The sequence below is a fragment of the Polyodon spathula genome, chromosome 11 (assembly GCF_017654505.1).
Source record: "Polyodon spathula isolate WHYD16114869_AA chromosome 11, ASM1765450v1, whole genome shotgun sequence".
Taxonomy (NCBI): domain Eukaryota; kingdom Metazoa; phylum Chordata; class Actinopteri; order Acipenseriformes; family Polyodontidae; genus Polyodon; species Polyodon spathula.
The window spans coordinates 39630927-39652105 of record NC_054544.1 but is presented as its reverse complement, the minus strand read 5'-3'; the positions used below and the strand labels follow the sequence as shown (position 1 = coordinate 39652105).

At 37.0% G+C, this 21179-nt stretch overlaps 1 protein-coding gene across 5 annotated transcripts in view; it reads right to left on the bottom strand.

Moving 5' to 3' along the window:
• LOC121322915 (fibronectin type III domain-containing protein 3B-like) overlaps positions 1-21179 on the bottom strand; it is a 240282-nt gene that overhangs the window by 174636 nt on the left and 44467 nt on the right. For 4 of the 5 annotated variants that reach the window (XM_041263510.1, XM_041263509.1, XM_041263513.1 and 1 more), the window contains 3 exons: positions 14220-14358; positions 9826-9909; positions 8394-8469 (listed from right to left, as the gene is read on the bottom strand). In XM_041263510.1, the coding sequence (XP_041119444.1) occupies positions 8394-8469; positions 9826-9909; positions 14220-14330 (271 nt within the window). In that variant the 5' untranslated portion in view covers positions 14331-14358. The remainder of the gene's footprint in view (positions 1-8393; positions 8470-9825; positions 9910-14219; positions 14359-21179) is intronic. The other variant, XM_041263514.1, reaches the window with a different exon arrangement.

Genomic DNA, 21179 nt, shown 5'->3' with positions numbered 1-21179 from the left:
AGAATTTAAGCATAAAGGCCACCCTATGTTTAAATAAAACACAGATTACAGTTAGCTGCTTCCCATCTAATTCACAACCAAATTACTGGACCAAAATAACTGGCTTAAGCAAATGTAAACAAACCAGGGATCTGTCTCTGCTAATAAGATGCCACTCAATTCAAAACAGTCCAGCACAGGGCAGCAGGCTTCAGTGGGATTATATGTGAAGTTATTTTCTATTTTTGGTTTGTGGTATTTCCTTCAAATTAGCATTCTGAATACAAACATTAGACAACTAATAAATACACTTAAATACATAATTAGGAAACGCATTTATCAACATAAATCATGCACGATAACTCAATCAATCACAATTAAGGCTTTTTTCAAAATTCCAATAAATCTTATACATGTTTATAAGTATTTCGTGGCTACCTTGAGCTGAGAGAATTTTTTGTGCACTCTTTTTTTTTTTGTCAGGCTGTGTGTGATACAGAGTGCAAGAGAAAGTGATTAGGGGTAGCCACCTAATACTTATAAACATAAGGGGTAGATGTAAGGATATGCACAAAGTGATTTGTGGGTGCAAAAGCCCTATAATGTTTAGACTGATTTTAGCGGCCGCTAAAAATACGGCACACGTAAAGAATGGTGTTCACCTGGCGTTCTACATCTGCTATCAAATTAGCATTTTGCCATCATTAATCCATTCAAACTGTATTGAAATGCATTCAAATTATGGATAAAGTGGGGAACTGGGCAGGAGCTGGATACTAGCGTGCACAAACATTACAATGTGATCTAAGGTTTTTGCTTTGCGCTTAGGCAGTTGCTTTTTACAAGGTGAAAATCACTGAGGAAGCGAGTAATTAAGAGCTGTATAAAAGCACAGAACCTGCAGAGACCTGTCACTGGCTTCAGGGTGGTTGCTGTGGTACACTTCCTGATGCGGCGACACTTGGCTCTTGTTGAAGAGAGGCAGGAACACGTTCAGAGAAGAAGAGCAAGATGAAGAAGACCCAGCATATTCAATCCTAGGGTCACTTTTTTTGGGATGCCAGAGAATGCAGTGATAAATTGTTATCGTCTCACTCTGCAGGTCATCCTAGACCTAATAGCTGAATTGAGGGATGAGCTAGACTGCAGCTTCCATAGGGGCCACTATCCCTGCACATCTGAAAGTGCTGTGTTCTCTGCACTACCTAGCCTCTGGTTCCTTTCAGACGACAGTTAGAACGTCTGAAGGAATAGTCCAATCAGCTTTTCTAGAGCACTAGGCAAATTTCTGGAATGTCATACTGAAAAGGGCAGGCCAATACATATCCTAAGGATACTAGCATAACTGATGTTACCTGAGGCTTGAGCACGCTGAGTGACCTATAAATGGTTTATATTTTCGTGCTCCACAAATGTCATACAGCAATTACTCATTGTTGTGGATCATTATTTGTGCGTGTTGAATAATTGCATATGTGATTATTTGCAGTGTGTCTATACCTATTTTCATCTACCCCTAAGAGTCATAAAGCCTAAACAAAACAAAAAAAAAAACAGACGAAAATTAACATACTTAATCTGTTTATATAGAACTTGTTGTGGTTTAAACATTTAGAATGCTTTGTCATTGACATTCTGAGTTTGAGATTTACACTCTAAGTGAAATTCTAATTGTAGTTGCTGCTAACAGGCTCCAATGGGGATGTGACTTATAATGCATATACTAACTATTAATTCTAAAATTGAATACAGCGTAAATACAGGTCCAGTCCAGTTAAATTTCTGTTTCAGTAATGTAGGCTCATAAAACTGTGCAATCCAATAATTACATATGTATTTCCAATTCAAACTCTCCCATAGTGTATATATGAATTTGTTGTCTGATCAATGGAGGCACCTTGATTCAGCCACAGGTAAAAAGCCATGTGGCTAACGCAACTAAATATCATGTTTTTTTTTTTTGTTTGTTTTTTTCAAAAGCATCCAATCTGATTGGCAAACATCTTTAAGATAACCCTGCTGTGTATTTTGCTAACCCAAGAGTCCACAAACTAAACAGCAGTTACTTTATATAAAAACTTAAATCTAGGGTGCTGCCTTGTGGTTTTGGATAATGACAAAGAAGCGTCTTTCCTAAAAGTGGTTCATCTCCAGCTATAGGACAATTGCTAGTAGACACTATTTTAATCAAGTCTGCAAAACAAAACGACATGGTGTTTGATAAGAACACTGTTTTCATCCATCACAATAGTTTTGTAGTAAACGTCCCATCATCGGTCCCGGTCAGTTGAAGGAATGCAGGAAGGAGAGTTTGGGGCTCTAGATACAGTACCTATTGATTTGGGGGTGAAAGGGTCTGGTCAGGGCTTAGCGTTTTTTGTAATTTATCATCAATGCTACAGATACATTTTCACTCACTACGGTACAGCAGCAAAATGGGAACTAACATTCACAGTGGTCCATTGTAAAGTAGAAATCTAGTGGTTTTCTGGCACAAACATACTTTTCCACAACTGAATGCAGTGGGCTTTTAGTTTATTTCTCCACAGTACTTCATTAGAGTTCTGACAGCAGCAGGAAAACCATGGTTACTGGTTGTTTTGTCGCCCATTTTGGCTTTCATTAGTATTGAATCTGTTCTAAAAGTTAAAATATTCGGAGTTTGAGTACTGCCATTTATTATGCCTAGTGTATACCAACTGTAAACAAACAAGCTGCCAAAATTTTACAAATCATTTCAACCAGTCAGCCCCTAATCCCAACAATGTGCCTTTAGCCAAATCAAAACAAACATGCCCAATTGCATTTCATTAGGAAGCAGCCAATCACAACACTCATTCTTCAACAGGGTTGAGCACTCGTCAATACAGTACAACATGCCCCACATGTCAACCTGTTCCTACCCAATTTTAAATAACCTTAGCATAACCGAGGCAGAAGTTTTAAAGGGACTAGGAGCTCTTAAAATAAACAAATCCCCTGGACCGGATGAGATCCTCCCAATAGTACTCAAAGAAATGAAAGAAGTTATTTACAACGCTAACCAAGATCATGCAACAGTCTCTTGACACAGGGTTTGTACCGACAGACTGGAGAATTGCAAACGTAATACTGATCCACAAAAAGAGAAACAAAACCGAACCAGGTAACTATAGACCAATAAGCCTGACTTCTATTATATGTAAACTTATGGAAACTATAATAAGATCCAAAATGGAAAATTATTTATATGCTAACAGTATCCTGGGAGACAGTCAGCATGGTTTTAGGAAAGGGAGAACATATCTAACTAACCTGCTAGATTTTTTTGAGGATGCAACATCGACAGTGGATAATTGCAAAGCATATGACATGGTTCATTTAGATTTCCAGAAAGTCCAGCATAAAATGACACATGGCAAATTACATTTAATAGAGAAAAGTGTAAGGTACTGCACACAAGCAATAAAAAACTGCATGATAAATATCATATGTGAGATACTGAAATTGAAGAAGGAATCTATAAAAAAGACCTAGGAGTTTATGTTGACTCAGAAATGTCTTCATCTAGACAATGTGGGGAAGCTATAAAAAAGGCCAACAAGATGCTCGGATATATTGTGAAAAGTGGTGAACTTAAATCAGGGGAAGTAATTTTAAAACTGCACAATGCATTTGTAAGACCTCATCTAGAATACTGTGTTCAGTTCTGGTCACCTCGCTACAAAATGGATATTGCTGCTCTAGAAAGAGTGCAAAGAAGAGCGACCAGAATTTTTCCAGGTTCAAAAGGCATGTCATATGCAGACAGGCTAAATTAATTGAACCTATTCAGTCTTGAACAAAGAAGAATACGCAGTGACCTGATTCAAGCATTCAAAATTCTAAAAGGTATTGACAATGTCGAACCAAGGGACTTTTTCGAACTGAAAAAAGGACCAGGGGTCACAAATGGAGATTAGACAAAGGGGCACATTCAGAACAGAAAATAGGAGGCACTTCATGAGATTCTGGGATCAATAAGCTACTAACAACCAAACGAGCAAGATGGGCCAAATGGCCTCATCTCATTTGTAAACTTTCTTATGTTCTTATGTTCTAATAGAATAACATGAGAGCATGAGATTAAGGTAATGTAAAGACAATATAGGTCCAGAACACCTGTGGTAATTGTTAGTGCATATGATCTGGAAAAAGAAAGGGCATCGTCATTTTTTTAAGTTCAGTTTCACAAGAATTTGAAGTTAGACAGGGAATGCAAAACCAACTGTAACATTTTGGAAAATAAAATAGCAAGTATAATGACTGGTATGTTATTTTAAATAACCATTTGTCCACAGGAAAATAAATCCAACATAATTATACAAATTTGTATTGTTTTGTCCCGTATCAGACTTTAAAAGACAAACACTAGTACTTCTAAGGGTTACAAGGAAGCAGTGCGTGCAAAGTTGCAGGACTCCCAGCAAGCCAGCCAGCCAGCGAGATCCATAGCAAACTTTAATCAAATATGTGCCAGAACTGTACCTGTGCCTAGCTAAGTCATCCTTGTCTTTTGCTTTATTCTGTTGCCATGAGTTATAAAAAATACAATTCACCCTATTCCTGTATAAGAGTGTAATTTCATCTATAGTTCTAGCGACATCACTAAAGCGTCAATCTCTTGGTTCATCAAGTCATCAGAATGCCTTGATGGAATTGCAGCCTTACTGTCTTGTTTATATGATTGCTTTAGCTACAGTGAACACAGCTATCTATTGAAAAACAATTTAAAAAAATAGTGACAACTCAATACTGTCAGTAAGTTTAGTTTCATCTCTAAATACAAACTGTTTGATGTCTGGCCAGGCTAACCCACCTCAGGTGCATCAAACTCCCTCTGTATTTCATAAAGCTACTGTACCTCAAACTCTTGCCAAACTTTCTAATAATGCTTTCAGGCTCAAGTTGTTTTGCCTCACCTACCTACTTGATTGTGATCATATTGATTTTTCTTTCACTACAGCCCCTAGGTTGACAGGTATAATCACAGATGTGTACAGCTTTTCAATCAAGACACTCAACATGTGGACAAAGATTTGATTCAGCTGCTGGGAATGTGGCTGGCAGACCGTCTCAAGAAGAGAACAGATGAGTCGGCTTGAAAAACATGTGATTACTGCCATGAAAACATTCTGAATTCCAGGCTCAGTTGCCAGAACAGCACATTAAGCTTGCCTTTAGGAGGCCAGGCCTGACTGACTTTTTTGAAATACTGTGATTAAAACCACTGGCAAACTCTAATTAAAAGCTATGATATGTCTTCTCCAACCCTAACGAGATTATACAATTGAAGCTGAGATTATTTTAATGAGACACCATATTTTAAATACTTTCTTTGGTGAACTGGTACTTGTTATAGGCTTTTGAGTGCCTTTACTGCAGGTTGCAATCACCTACTCTCAACTTCCAGTCAGGCAGAATTTAGCAATCCCCAAGAGTTCAGGTAAATTAATAGCAAATTCTATTAGATAGGGCAAAAGGGGTTCAAGAAAGAAACTGTCTTATTTTGTGTGCATTCCTTAGTAGTGGATTTGACTGGTTCACATTTCGCAAGTTTTCATCTGCCACTGTGACCATGTTGAAGAGCATTTAAAATCAGTCCTGTTTGTTTCCATCAGCAGCAGACACAGCAGTGGCAGAGCAATAGCAGGTGCAGCTACACACAGGCCCGCGCACTCAGAGGGCCCCGGAGGGGTTCGAAAGTTCTTTTTTTTGAACAATAATAATGTCCTTTTTTTTGAACAATGATAATGTCCTTTGCATTTATATTTGCAGATGTTACACATTTGTATCACTGTAGCTGCCGGTGTGCTGTGCCAGTAATTCAGATTGTATCCTCCCTCATTTCAACAGGTATCTCTATTGTCTTAATTATCCTAACTTTTTTCCCCCGGAGGTTGTTACGAGGCACGTCTTCATGGAAGGTTTTGGGGTACTATTCAGCACAGACATTTGCAGTTATATTCTGTGTGCACAATTCATCCTGTAGCTTAGACGGAAGCTGTTGGGTGGTGCTGTGGGCACCAAAATAAACTACAGCTAATCCACATGCCTGTATTTCTGATTTAATAATATTATTAATAATAATAATAATAATAATAATAATAATAATAATAATAATAATAATAATAATAATAATAATAATAATAATAATAATGTTCCCTATGTGAGACCATTTCTGCAAAATGTCAGAGCAGAACTTTGAATTCTGTAATCATTTCTGTGATCGTAGAATTGGGGAATCCTGGTAGGGTTAGTGATTTAACCTGTTTGTTTATGATTTAAAATAGTGTAGTGTTGGATGAAAGATGAACGCAGAATAAAATTAAGTAGGTGAGTGAAAAACGTTCTAATTACATACTATTTCATACATGCTAACGTTCTGACAATTAAATATAGTTCAATATTGAACACTTGATTTGGTATGTTTGATGTTTATAAATAAGGGTTAAATTAACGTTTGGGGAGGGGGGACCACAATAAGGTCTTGCAGTGGGGCCCCTTTTCCTCTTCCTCCGCCGCTGAAACACAGATCAAACAATTTGATAAGGACTCAATTGGCCACAATTAGGATTCTGGTGTGACAGAAGTCTAAACGTATTGTGCATTAGTAAATGATGATGCTGATACTATACAGGGCTGAGAGGCTGAGTAACCAGGACCTAAGCTTGTTCAACTGCTCAGTGTGTTTTCCAGCAACATGTTAACTGATGATTCCTAGCTAGTTTTTCGTAATGCAGATTTTTACTGCAATTCAATTTCAGTTGCTCTGTGGTTCATTATTGCGAGCGGCTCCTGAATAACACTGTACAGTAGAGGTTACGCAGTTCACAAAGTAGTTTTAAATAATATGAAATAGAAAGTATTCCTAGTTGCTCAGAAGTATGTTCCACTGCACATATTTGTAAGTTTTGCCTTCAGAATATTTCACCCAATTCAGGACCATTAACTGTGACCCGAGTGTCGTGTTTGATTGTAATCAGATCATTTCTAGATATGGGTTGTGTTAAGCCAAGTTCTTGCAAAGGAAAATGAGAGAGTTCTAAAAGACTGCACACAGAACTGCAATCTGTAGATTTAAGGACCTCCAGACAACCACTAATACGACCGGTAGACTGCTATTCAGTTCACACTTAAAAAAAAAAAAAGTTTGTTAGCCTCTTCCTGTGAGTTCAACCAAGTCAAGTAATGTTGGATACATGCCAATGGCGGCTGGTGGCCAAAACTTACAGGTGTTCACACCTCAGATGCAGGTGAGGGGGTGGGGTCAGTGGTAAAAGCACGGTCCAGTGGATCTGTTTCTTGCTGGAAGCAATACAAAAAGTTTGCCCTGCGATGTCTTATCGTGGAAAATTTTTCGATTACGTTATTACTGTTACAAGCCACAATTAAGGCCAAAAAAAAAAAAAAAAAAAAAAAAAAAAAAAAAAAAAAAACACTAATTAACAATGAAGTAGGTTTTTATTTTTATTTTCAGGAACGAGCAGATAATTAATAATAAAAGACTGATCAGCTACAGAAAAAAAAAAATGTAAAGAAAAATAGTAACACCTAGAAAAAAAAAAACAAATGCCTCACTCAGCTATCAACAACATTTATATAGACCTAATAAAATAGGCATCAGCTACAATCAGTGAAAAAATAGTAATTTAAAAACCATACACTTTCACATACCTCTTTATAGATATGCATACTGATAAATCCTCTCCTGATCACTTGTTTTATCATCAAACTCCTCAATAATGCAATACAAGTAATTATTTTATTACTATAACATCTCAAAAAGCTCTGCAAATGTCTGTGATATTCTTTGAGCACTGGTTGCAGAAGCAGCTGTCTCCTTTGTTTATTTCCCTGTTATCTCTGTTGTGCTTGGGGCTATCAGATACGCTTTTTTTTTCGGCTTCATGCGGTTCCTATCGGTCTCACTCAGCCATTGAAAGGTTTTCTCTGCTTTTTCCTGAGAAAAAAACGGCTAGAAAGCTGTGCTTTACGTCTTTTTTGACTGGAAAGGGAACATTTTAATGTCAGACCTGGTCCGACACAGGACCACAAATGGTTAACAAAAAAAAAAGCAAAGGAAAATGGCTGAACATAGCAAGATATTACTTAGCTTAAGTTAAAGTACTGCTGAAGTTGAACAGATAAAACATTAAACAGATGGGATGAACAGCACTGTTGATGAGGCAGTGTCACATGAGAGGAGGGAAATGAAACGCACATCACACAGAAGGAGGGAAGTGCAATTCATTAATAAGAGAATGGGGGTTCAGTGAGCAAGTGGACGCTGTTAACGGACCACCCCTGATACAGACAGAGGTGATTAATATATAAATTTCCTCATTAAAAATCTGTCAAAACATGTGAGGTAGAGTTGTGGTAAAATGATCTACCTTGGATGCATTGCAGGGATCCATCTTCCGCCCTTATTGTGAAGGTTTCTCCTGGGTTGACTTGAACAAAAATGACCTGCCAAGAGAAAAGAAAACTGTTAAAAATATATATTTCAAACTCACTTTTCAAAAATGTCTTAAATGCCTTGCATGTCTCACGTAACTTAACATAGGACTTTTACAGTAAAGATCAACTTATTATAAACACTAAACTGTAAAGCTTTAGCCTCCACAACTGCGCATTGGAGCCACACACATTCTGAAATGTTTCAAACAGAAGAACAGAACAACAGAAGCACTCAACATGACAGAGGCTAATTTTACCACTTGAGCTAATGGCTGTAGTTTTCCACCTATGGTTGATAATCAGGTCTTAATCAGCATTTTGAAGTCTCATTTTAAATCCTGTGATTAAGCATTCTAATATATACACTAAAGTGTTTTTGAAGTTTCTGCTCAGGGGAGTGACTGGTGCACAGAGTAATACCTTTGACTGGTTCACTTAGTCAGTGCCATGCTAGTGAATATCTGAGATTGTGTTCAACTTTGCTTATTGATACAAGTATTTCAGAATACGGCGCTGGCTTGCAGTAAACTGACTTGTGTTGGTAGGTAATACTGTTCTATTGGATTTTGTACTGCTTATCTTTAATAAATGTTTGGTGGAATTTCAATATGCAGAGAAATCAAGAGTGAAAACCACAAATGGTCTGACCACAGGTTCCGGGCCCAGGTGGGGACAATATTATTATACGACAACTGTATAGATAATGAAAATATAATTCCATGTGTAAGAAGTAGTATTTCAAATGAAATGAAATGAAAGACACACACATACATTTTAAATGCTTTTTTCTTTTTTTTTTTTTTTTTTTTTTTTTTTTTTTTACAGTAAACAAGCCTTTACTGGTTTTCAATCCTGTTTCTCTCCCACTGGTACAGGATTTGTTTCAACAAAATATCTGATTTAAAATGCTTTTTTTTTTTTTCCAGTGTACATAAAACAGCTTCATCTGAGACTTTAAAATATGTGGAAACAGTGATTTAATCAGAATGGGACTATATCCATCCACAGACTGCACTACAACTGGTTGAAACAAAAACCTGGTCAGTACTTACGGTCCAGATGAGCAAGTCATCAATTGAGCGTATTATTGATTTACATCTAGCCCTGCAGTTCATTCATACACACATAATTGTTTCACAATTGGCTTTGTGCATTACCTGTACAGTAACTTAATACATAACAGTAATCATAGCTGACAATAAAGCTGATTACAGCTGCATACATTTCAACAAACAAACATCACAACTGAAAACATTATAAGTAAAAAAAAAAAAAATCATTCAATAATAGTAAATACTTTTTTATGTGGCTTGCAAAACATCTGCTTTACCCTCAAGTATATCAAGTTACAGAACAGATTCTTACCATCATATTGTCGGAATACGTGTTCCAAACAGTACATTTCTGGTTGTTCGTCTGAAAAAGTTGTGTTTGTGGCCTTCCCAGACTCTACAGGTATAAAACAGCTTTTTTTACCATCATTCTCCAGCATGCAATATCATTGGCAGTTCTGCATGCTTAATTCCGTGCTCCTATTTCCAGCTGCTCTGGTTGCTGTGGTAACCAGAATGTAATCTACAAAATCAGCTCAGGACAGACTCCTACAGCAGTACCATCAACATAACCCCAAAGGAAACACAGGGGACTAGAAAAGAGCGATTAGACACAATACACACAAAAAACATGTTGCTTCCTAGGTGTTATCTGACAGCTTAAGTCAGTTCTGAAAACACATGGTGGTACGAATTCAAATAATAAGAAATACACAACTGGTAAGTACAGCTGCCCAAAGCAGTATCGACACCTTGGTGCTTGGTTTTTAATTCAAACAGAAACCAAAAAAAAATAAGGAACATGATGACTCTTCCTTGACAACCGACACGCAGTAGACGGCAACAGGCCTTGCCTTACGCACACTGGTAGGAGGGTGAGTCAGACATTGGCACAACTCTGTGGCACTTAACCTTTTACTTTTCCCTTTCTTAACAAAGCAATTTGTGAACGCTACAAGTCTCTTCTGATGAAATATTAGATTGCCTAGCTAGGCCGAATGCAAACAGCAGATCCATCTCTCATTTAGCTCCCTGTGGAAAGACTGGCCTAATTAGAGAGGAATTAATGGACCTGCAGACTTGCTTTGACAGGAAAAGGAAACAGAGACACCAGGCTTTTTTCCTGATACAGTGCATACACAACAACAACAAATCAGAGTACTTCAAATTGAATTCATTGTACATATGAATTCTAATATTTGAGCACTATGACTACTTAATAGAATTCTGCTATCAATAACATGGAGTGTGATTTTTAAAAGTTTGGCAACTATTTGGAACTAAAAAGAGCAAATCATATTTTTGTATAAGGGTGAGGGGAAGATGTTGGAATAATGAAAAGCAAAGCAGAAGTATACTTCAGAAATGGATTAAAAGTAAGGAAATGCACTGAAAATTCCCTTACCAATTTTTGAAAACCAGGCCTCGTGGCTCCAAATTTTGTGCCTTTTTGGACAGTTAGCCACCAGATGGTGATCTCAATTGTATTGCCGACTAACCTGGACCCTCCTTATTCCCTCTATCTGTTCAAACTGGGGGGTTCATTTTAAATATATACATTATAGGCTTCTTGTAGAGATCCCACAATTAGTTGGTTTATTGATCAATAAAACACTCACCGATTGATCAATCACCACAGTGCCTTATCTGGAGCCTCATATACTTATCATATTACTAGCATGTTTTCGGTTGTATTTGGTAGCTTTCCAGAACAGTCTAAATTTTTTATTGCTTTAAAATAAGAATAGGGTTCTCAACGCAATAATGTTTACCTGCCTGATATTCAATTCGAACAGTGCCAGATATGCTCCTACTAAATAATGCTGACACAGTTCTCGGATGGTTGACTGTCAGGTTTAGACCTCACAAATTAATTCCAGTACTAGGAGGAAACAATTGAAGTTTGAATACAGGTTTATGTTTGTGTGCCACTGAAATTATGTGGATGCAACATATACTGTATGGAGACTCGAGAATGTTGCCACACAGAAAGTAACCACAAAATATAATCAAGTTCCAATTATATTTTGCAAAACAATAAGCTTAGTTCCTGAACTGCACTGTTGAGCACCAGTGTCCTGAATACAGTACTGTAGATTACAGAAAGACCTCACGCACAACATCTTAGTCATGCAAACAGCAGCATGACCTCATGTGGGGAGACATCTCTCTGAATACCAACTCACTTGGAAATGAGTTTCTACAATATTCAGAGATATTTCTATAAACCGCGGTCTAGGGACAACACAGGAGATATACGGTCTCTGTAACTAAGTACAGCAACACTGAAAACCCTCAGCTTTACAATGAATATTTGTTAGAAAAAAATATTTATTCAGCTTTACAATATTTGTGTTTGTGTGTTCGGTCGATTACAACTCTCCATATATAATAGAAAATTCAGTATAGGTGAGTGTGTAATCAAGCCTGTAAAGGGCTTCTCGGGGTTCTGGGTTAGGGACTCAACCTACAGCCTCATAGCCTATGATGTCCCGTAACCCCTCAAAGCCCTTAACCAGCTTGTTACACACACATACCTGTAGTTAATACTCTATATAATAAACTGTTAGTTAATTAAAAACCATTTTACTAGTTTAACCTACTGCATAGCTCCCCTAAACTGAACATCCAACTTTACTATTTGAGAATGGCTTTGAACCTTTGTTACACTGTTTCTCCAGCCATATAAAAAAATATCCATACATTGTATGAATTCAATGCTTTAAAAAATGACCTATTGTAAATATAGTACATTCTGGATTTTTAAAAAGCTATTCAGACTCCATCTATTGATATTAATATTATTATGATTGATATTATTAACAGTTGTAGTAGCATCAGTTAATGAACGTACATATTTTCGTTTATACTATCTATAAGAATAATAATGGGGAATGACAAACACGGAAACTATGTGGGTTTTACCTTCAGAAGGCACAGTTCCACAATATTCCGACTGCTAGACTGCAATCATTAGGGAATGTTAAACAATTCTTAAAGCAACAAACGTCTTTAATTTGGTTTCACTGCATTGCTTCAGGAGGGTATGCAGTCTACCCAGCCGATATTATTAATGTTTTGTCTGCTTTCTATCAACCGACTCTTCAGATGGAATTTGCATACTACTTTAGACAGCCTTGCTGGCACATGAATACTAATAGACAATGTGCTGTTTTTATTCAATTTTAGAACCATTATACAAAAGGGAAAGACATATAAGGTTTGAGATAAGGCCAGTCTGTCAGTCAAGTAGAAAGTCAAAAGTGTCTCTGGCAAACTTGAAAGTTATCAGTCAAAGTCCCTGACAGCTTCACTCCCCTTGTGAATTGTGAGGGAGAGGCTAAGTCAACACAACCCTGGCTGACAGTAGAAAAATCAAGGATTACATTGAGAAGTACTCATGCAAATAGGTTTAACTGATTCAATCAGTGTCCTAAAATTAAGCTCTGAGGGCAGAGCACCTCAACAATGTTAAAAATCTAATTACAAGTCTCCCACTTTTCTCTAAGATACAGCTAACAGAATCAAATGATCTCTGCAGGGCACTGTCTGACTTGACTCAACATTGTCTGATGGAAATTTTAGTAACACTTCAGTTTCTATTATAAACCATCTATAATGTATCAATAAATGTGTTAAAACAGTATTAGGACAGTAATTTTTGATAATAACAAGACATAAGAACGTGCAAATAAGGTATTTATAAGATGCCCTATAATTTCTTGATAACAGACAAATGTATTCACACTTTACAAACAATAATACAGAAGACAGTGATGTTCAGGGTGCCAAATAATTTTATTGCAATAGACTGCAGAACGAACTGCACGCAGAACAAATTCTTCCCAATAACTGTAACACCTTGTCATAAAGACAGCTGGAGTGGGGGATGTCAGACCAGAAACAGGAACCAGGAAATAAACGACACAGAGGTGGAGTTTGGTGGAGCTGAGCGAATGGTCTCGCTCAGCATCTAATAGTGCACAGACAGACAGAAAATAAAAGGTTGCAAGACAAACAAACACAGGACACGGCACTTTCGCCAAAACAAAGAGATGAAACAAAATGGACTAACACTAAACAAAACACGGTGAGCAGATATTTTAACTATTACAATTATTATTATTACCTCCGTCTCCAATCCCGTTCTCCACTCACCAAACACACAACCCCGAGTAAATGAAAAGATGTTGCTTTTATGCAGCTGTACCGAGACTCGATTGCTAATCAATCATTCAATTAGAGTCGCGGTACAGCTGCAAGTGAATTAATAAAGTGCAATTCCCTGTGCTCACATATTACATTTTACTTGCACGTGAAGTGCTGTGCAATCCTCGTGCCTAAATATACATTTTAAACACTCCTGTTACACAGACCCATTTATATCCTGTGTACCAATGACTATACACCAACATTAACACACAACATACAACACAAAAAACACAAAGGGGCGGGCACTTTGCCACACACCTTCACCAAGATATCTCAAAATGACTACAGGGGTTTTTACCAGGGCTTCCTGCTTTAACAGAAAAAGTGGAACAAATTAGTCATGGCTGAATCAAAACAAAGCCTGTTATTTTTTGCAAAGACCACTTGTGTTTAAAAGTGCCTCTTAAAAAAAAAAAAAAAAACTTTGTGAAATGAATTGCCAGCCTCTTCAGAATATAAAGTCCAAAACATATATGTAGCAACATGGTGACTCACCTGTTGAGATCCATCCCCATTAACCATGTGAGGCATCATGGGTAATTCGCCGTTGAGTAAGGGAGGCAGGTCCAGCGGGATCTGGTCTGTCATCATCATTGTGACGTACATTCATGGGGAACTTTCCTCTACAGACTTTCTGCAAGAGCCAGACCACACAGTTACACTTACATATCAGCTGTGCTGTATGTGAAACAAGTTATGCAATTTAATTTAATCTCCATTATTATGTAATGTGGTATGTATGTTTATATGTGAAATATTAGAAAGTAATAAACTCTGTGCTATACAGTATTTAATTCGATCATAAAGTTATATGTCAATTTTATAACACAAAAACAAGTTGGTGGATAGCGCAGAATTTTAAGTATAACTATATCAGAGAGGCTGTTACTTGCAGAGAAAAGTAGTCTCTACTAAACGAAGCCTAGTACAGATTTGTATATGCCCTTTTCAAAAACATACTTCAGAAGTACCAAATTCAGACTTTATGTATTTTCCTTGAAAAACATAAACTTTTTCTATATATTATTATATATATTATATATATATATATATATATATATATATATATAATATTATATATATATTATGTATTATCCTTGACTTGATTTAAATTAGCCAACCCTGTTTTTAAAACCACAGGACACATACTGGTATGAACCATTTCCCACCAGCAATTGTGTGCCAAATAGGAGAAAAGAAAAATCAGGTGTGTCATCGTAACCACATTATCAATACTCCAGCTATTTATATTAGTACTATCGTTTATTTGTGATGTTACCTATATCTAATCCCCAGACAATGTTCTAGTACCTTTGTTTGGTTTATCTCTTTGGAACTAGCTACTGTACTATGCAATTACAGTAAAATACTTTGGTAATTCAGTACTTTATGTAGCATGTGAAAAGTTGAAACAATCAGCTTTTTAAATAGCAATGTTGCTGTATTCCGCAATCAAGCTTAACGTAACTTATTGGTGTCTGTTTATAACATACCTCCATATTTATGCCTTGTGAGGTCTTGTTAATAGCCTACTTTGTTTACATTCCCTAAAAGCAGTAGTGACCCAATAGGCCTTATATTCCACTGTAAATTTGTAAATTTAGTGAAGTCAAAATATGATGCTATTATCACACTTTATGTAATAACATCTGTTGTATATTTTCCTATGTTCTTGGGATATTAAACTTAAATTAAGATGAATTTTCGACACAACATAATAAGGTAATGTGGAAAATCTAGGTTGCCATCACAACAGAATGAGTTTTCTGGCAACTGAGCTGATATTTTCATTGCGATATTTATATAAACAACCTTCTTAAATTGTAAAACTTGTTTTTGAAAATTCACCTTTGTTTTCCATTTGAGAAAACACAGCCTTCATACTAAATGGATCTCATTGCCCTTTAACACAGATATGTACTTCAATTAACTCGAGTTAATAGGCTAACTCAGGTTGCATGCTAAGACGGTGGCGGTCAACAAGGTTAACAGCTTGTCTAGGGCTTGAAATTAGTGGGTTTGTTGTGACCCTTTGCCAGGACACTGTAGACATTTAGACATGCTTACATGGTAATTACTGTCCTCCAAAAAATGAAATAATTCTGAAGAAGGTTGAAGGAAGGCATAAGCTTGTATACCAACACAGTTCAAACTACTAGGGAATGTAAGCAGAGGACCACCAACCACCAACAACAGTCTCGAGCCAAAGAAGAGTACACAGGAAGATAAAACATTGACGGGTTGTAGTACATCATTTATATACACATATATATAATATAATATGTATATATATATATATATATATATATATATATATATATATATATATATATATATATATATATATATATATATATATATATATATAATATAAAACAACTGTGGGACAGTGCAGCATGAGAGTTTCAAGCCACCTAATTGTGGTTTAGTAAACCCCTTACTGTTTACATCAACAAGGATCATATGGTGGTGTCTGAATCATGACCCTCTGCTCTCAAAAGCAAGTCATGTATAAACTTCATAATTATGGTTAATTAACAGAGAAGTGCTAGTTAACAGATAAATCAATTGCCGCAGCTGTTGCCCAGTGACACTCTCTGCCAGTGCATCAAGCAAACAGGATGAACGTTTCCAAAACACTAAACCGTCAATGTTTCCCCGAGTAATCCAGGCTTAGACACACATCTTCTCAATAGAATCCTGGCTCAAACAGCACATTGTTGAAGGGATTCTGCAGATTGGCTGGAATGACAACAGCCATCATAAACACCCCAGAGTTTAAAATGAAGATACAGGCAGAGCAGCTTCCACCAGTAAGGACTGTTTTCTGTTGTGGCTGAAAGCTTTTTACCTGGTGGTTGCAGTCTTAAAGCTGTACTGTAAAAATACAGCTGGCAGGACAAAGGTCTATAAGATGGTAATTATGCCTGTGGTGGCCAAAAAAGTTTATTAAAATTGTTTTACTGCCATTGGGTGTATTTTCAGAAATGTACTTCCAGGTGTATCAGTTTTGCAATTTTGCTATTTTTCCCTACTTTACATACATTTTTTAATGTGAGCAAAAAATATTAGAATTTAATATATATCACGTCTCAGAATGATTCAAGGACAAATGGTGGCCCAACCTGTTTTTATGGCAAAGGTCCAATGAAAGCGTCCAGGTAGTGCATCATTTAGTGTTGGACAGCTTCAGGCTGCTGTTTTGAAAACTTTTAAGGGTTTCCCTTATGAATACACAAGCTTCCAGGTAGCTAGGCATCCATGTGCCAATGCCTATGGCATTCGAAGGTGCTACTCCAATTACAGTCTATTACCGTATTGTAAAAAGAAAAAAAAATGGCTTGCTGCCCTACTGTTTCGAAGCAGGCAGAAAATAAGTTACACTGCTTGTGCTTCTACATGCTTCCTGTAAGACAAGACCTGTTGTCGCAGCCAATGACATGCATTGAATGCAATATGTTACGAGAACTATATGAAGAAATAGAGGGCATTTTCTTCCTGGTAGTTGACCATTCAGTTATCCAAGGGAATACCTGAACTGCAGGCTTTCATTGCAATTAGAAATAGGAAAACTGTGACTTGTTAAACATTTCAAATATTTAAAATTCCAGATACCTTATCTATTTTCAAGGTTTTGTTTTGCTTTGCTTTTCTGCTTGATATTCTTTCTGAATGTTCGCCGATCATCTACTGTGCATTGGTGCCCTGAAATAGACCTTCGTTATTGATGATGGGCCGCTTGTAAAAGTGGCTGTCGCCGCATGGCTGAAAAAAACAGATCTGCCAGTCTTACAGATGCTACTGTGCCTTTAACAATAAAGATTGATTGTGCTTCTAGCAGACTAGATCAGTTGCGCGTTGCTGGGTGAAAAAACTCTTGGAACCACTTGAGAGCTGTGTTACGTCTTGACACAACATTTAACCAATCAGAGAGTTGAAGGTGCAGGTTTTCTGTGTTAAGCACAAATGTCCGAGAAAAAATAACCAATTATTTTCAAAGCAAAGATAGTGACAATGAATTCTGGGGGCCAAAATAAGCCAGCGATCAGCACAATCCACCGCCTAATGCTATACTTGCACCGGCTACTTTATTAAATAAATATTATGATTATTTTCGGGTATTATCATTCAGTCCATTTTCTGTTGTATTATTGTACTGTAAGCTGATATATAGTACATAATAGCTGTACATATACACCAAAAAAACCCAAAAAACTATTCGTCTTGTTGTGATATTGGAACAATATGTACTCAAGTGCTTGTGAGAGATATTGTGGGTTCATAGAGGCTGTATGCCTTTAAGAAGAAAGGCATGATGGGATATCAGATGAACACATGTCAGCTGGCATACAAATGCTTAAGTGCAGAGGTGCTGGATTATTACACTGCGGTTTCATGCAACAGTTATGATGGTGACCAAACATGTGAGAACTGTTAAGTTGAAAAAATGGTTAAATTGCATTCAAAAAATGTAGCACAGCGAAAAACAAAAATGGACGTGCGTTAACAAAAAGCCCTGAAAACTTAAGATAAAGAAAACAATTTAATGAAGCAATAAGCTCAATAATGAAGCTTAAAAGGAAGTGAAAAGGTTACAGTTTTGTTTGTTTTTTTGTGAACTGCAATAACTCTACGTTATCTTTCCCCAGTCAAATCATAATGCAGGGTAATTTACCATAATAAAACAGCAATGAAAAGAAAATGTAGAACATAAAAAACCGCAACCAGATATAGCCAACGAAAAAAAAAAAATCTTTGTTGTATTATATATTTATGGTAAGGCAAGTTTATTTTTCCGTTAAAAGTGCTTCCGGCTATAAAGTTCTGCTGGTCGGCTGTACAGAATTCCTGGGGAGACCCCTGTAATATATAATAGCTATTTATTCCTGTTATTTGTCATGTAACTTCTTGAGACAGCTAATGGTGTGATATCCATGGTTTAAGAAGCAATACAATATTGAGTCTAGTCACAACCAAGCCAGGGCTAAGCCAATGCCCAGGTTGAGATTTTAAACAGTCTACTGTGAATATTAAAGATCTGACTGCCACTCTTTCAAGAAAAGCATGGGGGTCATACAACGTGGTTGTCCTGTCTAAATACAGGTAAATACCACTCTGGATTACTTTTGCATTATAAAGTTTTCACAAATCCATTCCAACTAATGTGTATTTTGCCTCTCTGGCATACATTTTAGATATCAAAGAATTCAACCAAAAAAAAAAACTTAGCAACACTGACTCATAAATTATTTTTTAATTAAAAGAATTTTGACTTGGGAGAACAGAAACTGCAGCTTTGGGGTAGTGGCTTGACTGTACCAAAAAATGTTGATATAACAGTAATAGAACACTCAACACTACAGAAATTTCTGAAATTCTGAGTCATGTACCCACAGCAGAGCGAGATTCATCACATGAAGCAGCAGGAAATGCAAAGTTCACTAACTCATAGCAAACAGCAAGTAGCTGACCAGCAACATAGGGTTGGAAGGAACAGTAATTAATGACGTTTTTAAAAGAGCAAAGTGTTCTAAAACTGTTAAAGACTTAGATTCAGACTGGGGGATGAAGTCAGCATGAGATCATTTTTATTTAAAAGAAGTTATCACAATTTACACACTGTCTTAGTATTGTGGGGGACTGTACAGGTCCTAAGCACTTCAGTATGTTTGGTTATTAATGAATCACAGACTCTCCTTTTTCAAGAGTAAATGTGAATTATCCCCTTTATTAATACCTATACAAAAAAAGGTCTAATAGGTTCAACAATCAATGAATCAATCATTGGTTGTCATGGCAAGCCTGAATTAAACATTTGTTGATGGATTAATTGCCCTGGTACCTTATTATATTACCAGCATGTGCATGTTTTCAGTGGTATCTGAAGGCTTTCGTGACAAGTCTGTGTTATTTTGCTTTTGAATAATTAAGTGAGGGTGGCACGGTGGCATGGTGGTTAGCGCTGCTTCCTCACAGCTCCAGGGTCCTGGGTTCTATTCCGGCCTCAGGGGTCTGTCTGTGTGGAGTTTGCATGTACTCCCTGTGTTCGTGTGGGGTTTTCACCAGCCACTCCAGTTTCCTTCCACAGTCCAAAGACATGCTAGCTATGTACACTGACCTCTCTAAATTGCCCCTTAGTTGCAATTGTCTGGCAATGGTCCAGAGTATAGTCCCGCCCTTGGCCTGCCAGGTTAGGCTCCAGCTCACCGCAACCCTCTACAGGATTAAGTGGTTACAGATAATGGATGGATGGATGGATAATTAAGTGATCTCAATGCATTTTCCATCTGTGGTTATTGCTGTGTACATTAAAATAAATGTTGTGGCAAAGTGCCCACCCCAGTGTGTATGTTGTGTGTTAATGTTGGTGTATAGTCACTGGTACACGGGATATAAATGGGTCTGTGTAACACAAGTGTTTAAAATGTATATTTGTATTTAGGAACGAGGTTTGCACAGCACTTCACGTGCAAGTAAAAGGTAACAATATGTGAGCATGGGGAATTGCACTTTATTAATTCACGTGCAGTTATACCGCGACTCCAATTGAATGACTGATTTGCAATCGAGTCTCGGTACAGCTGCATAAAAGCTGCATGTTTTCACTCACTCGGGGTTGTGTGTTCGGTGAGTGGAGAATGGGATTGGAAACGGAGGTAATAATAATAATTGTAATAGTTAAAATATCTGCTCACCGTGAGTGGAGAACGGGTGTGGAGAGGAGAGAAATATATATAACCATTGTTTTCACTCACCGTGTTTGTTTGTTAGTCCACTGTTTGTTTAAGTGTTAGTCCATTTTGTTTGTCTGTTTATTTTGGCCTCACGTGCCTTGTGCTGTTTTTGTTACGACCTTTTTATTTACTGTCTGTTCATTTATTAAACGCTGAGCGCAAGGAAGTGCTCAGCTTCCCCAAAACTCCATCTCTTTGTTTATTTCCTGGTTCCTGTTTCTGGTCTGATGTCCCCCACTCCAGCCATCTTTGTGACAATGTACAACAATAGTAACTAATAAGTACTTTAAAAAAAGTCTAGGGATGTTCAATGTTTTACACTACCTCTGTACAAAGCACTAGAGGAATAGGTTCCAGTGAAACCCAGTAAGAGTCCTTGATTCAGCAACACTCATTTTTTAGTGCAGCCTGCTGTTGATTTTCTATACAGTGATGCACTTCTGTCATGATTAAGCACCTTTATGCAACACCACAGGCTATATGTAAGAGCAGCTGAAGCCTGGTGTTCCTGCTTGTCAAACTGATGACATGGGAAATTACTTTTTGTAAATTCTGTAACAGCAGGCATGTAACTTGTTAATGAATATTACATCAATACAGGAAAAACCTGGCATAAATCTGCTGAATATCAGAATACAACATTTCTGTTAAAATATAAAATGTTCACTGATAAAATACAGTAAAATCCTTAAATTCAAGACCTTCCTTCTCATAGACATCT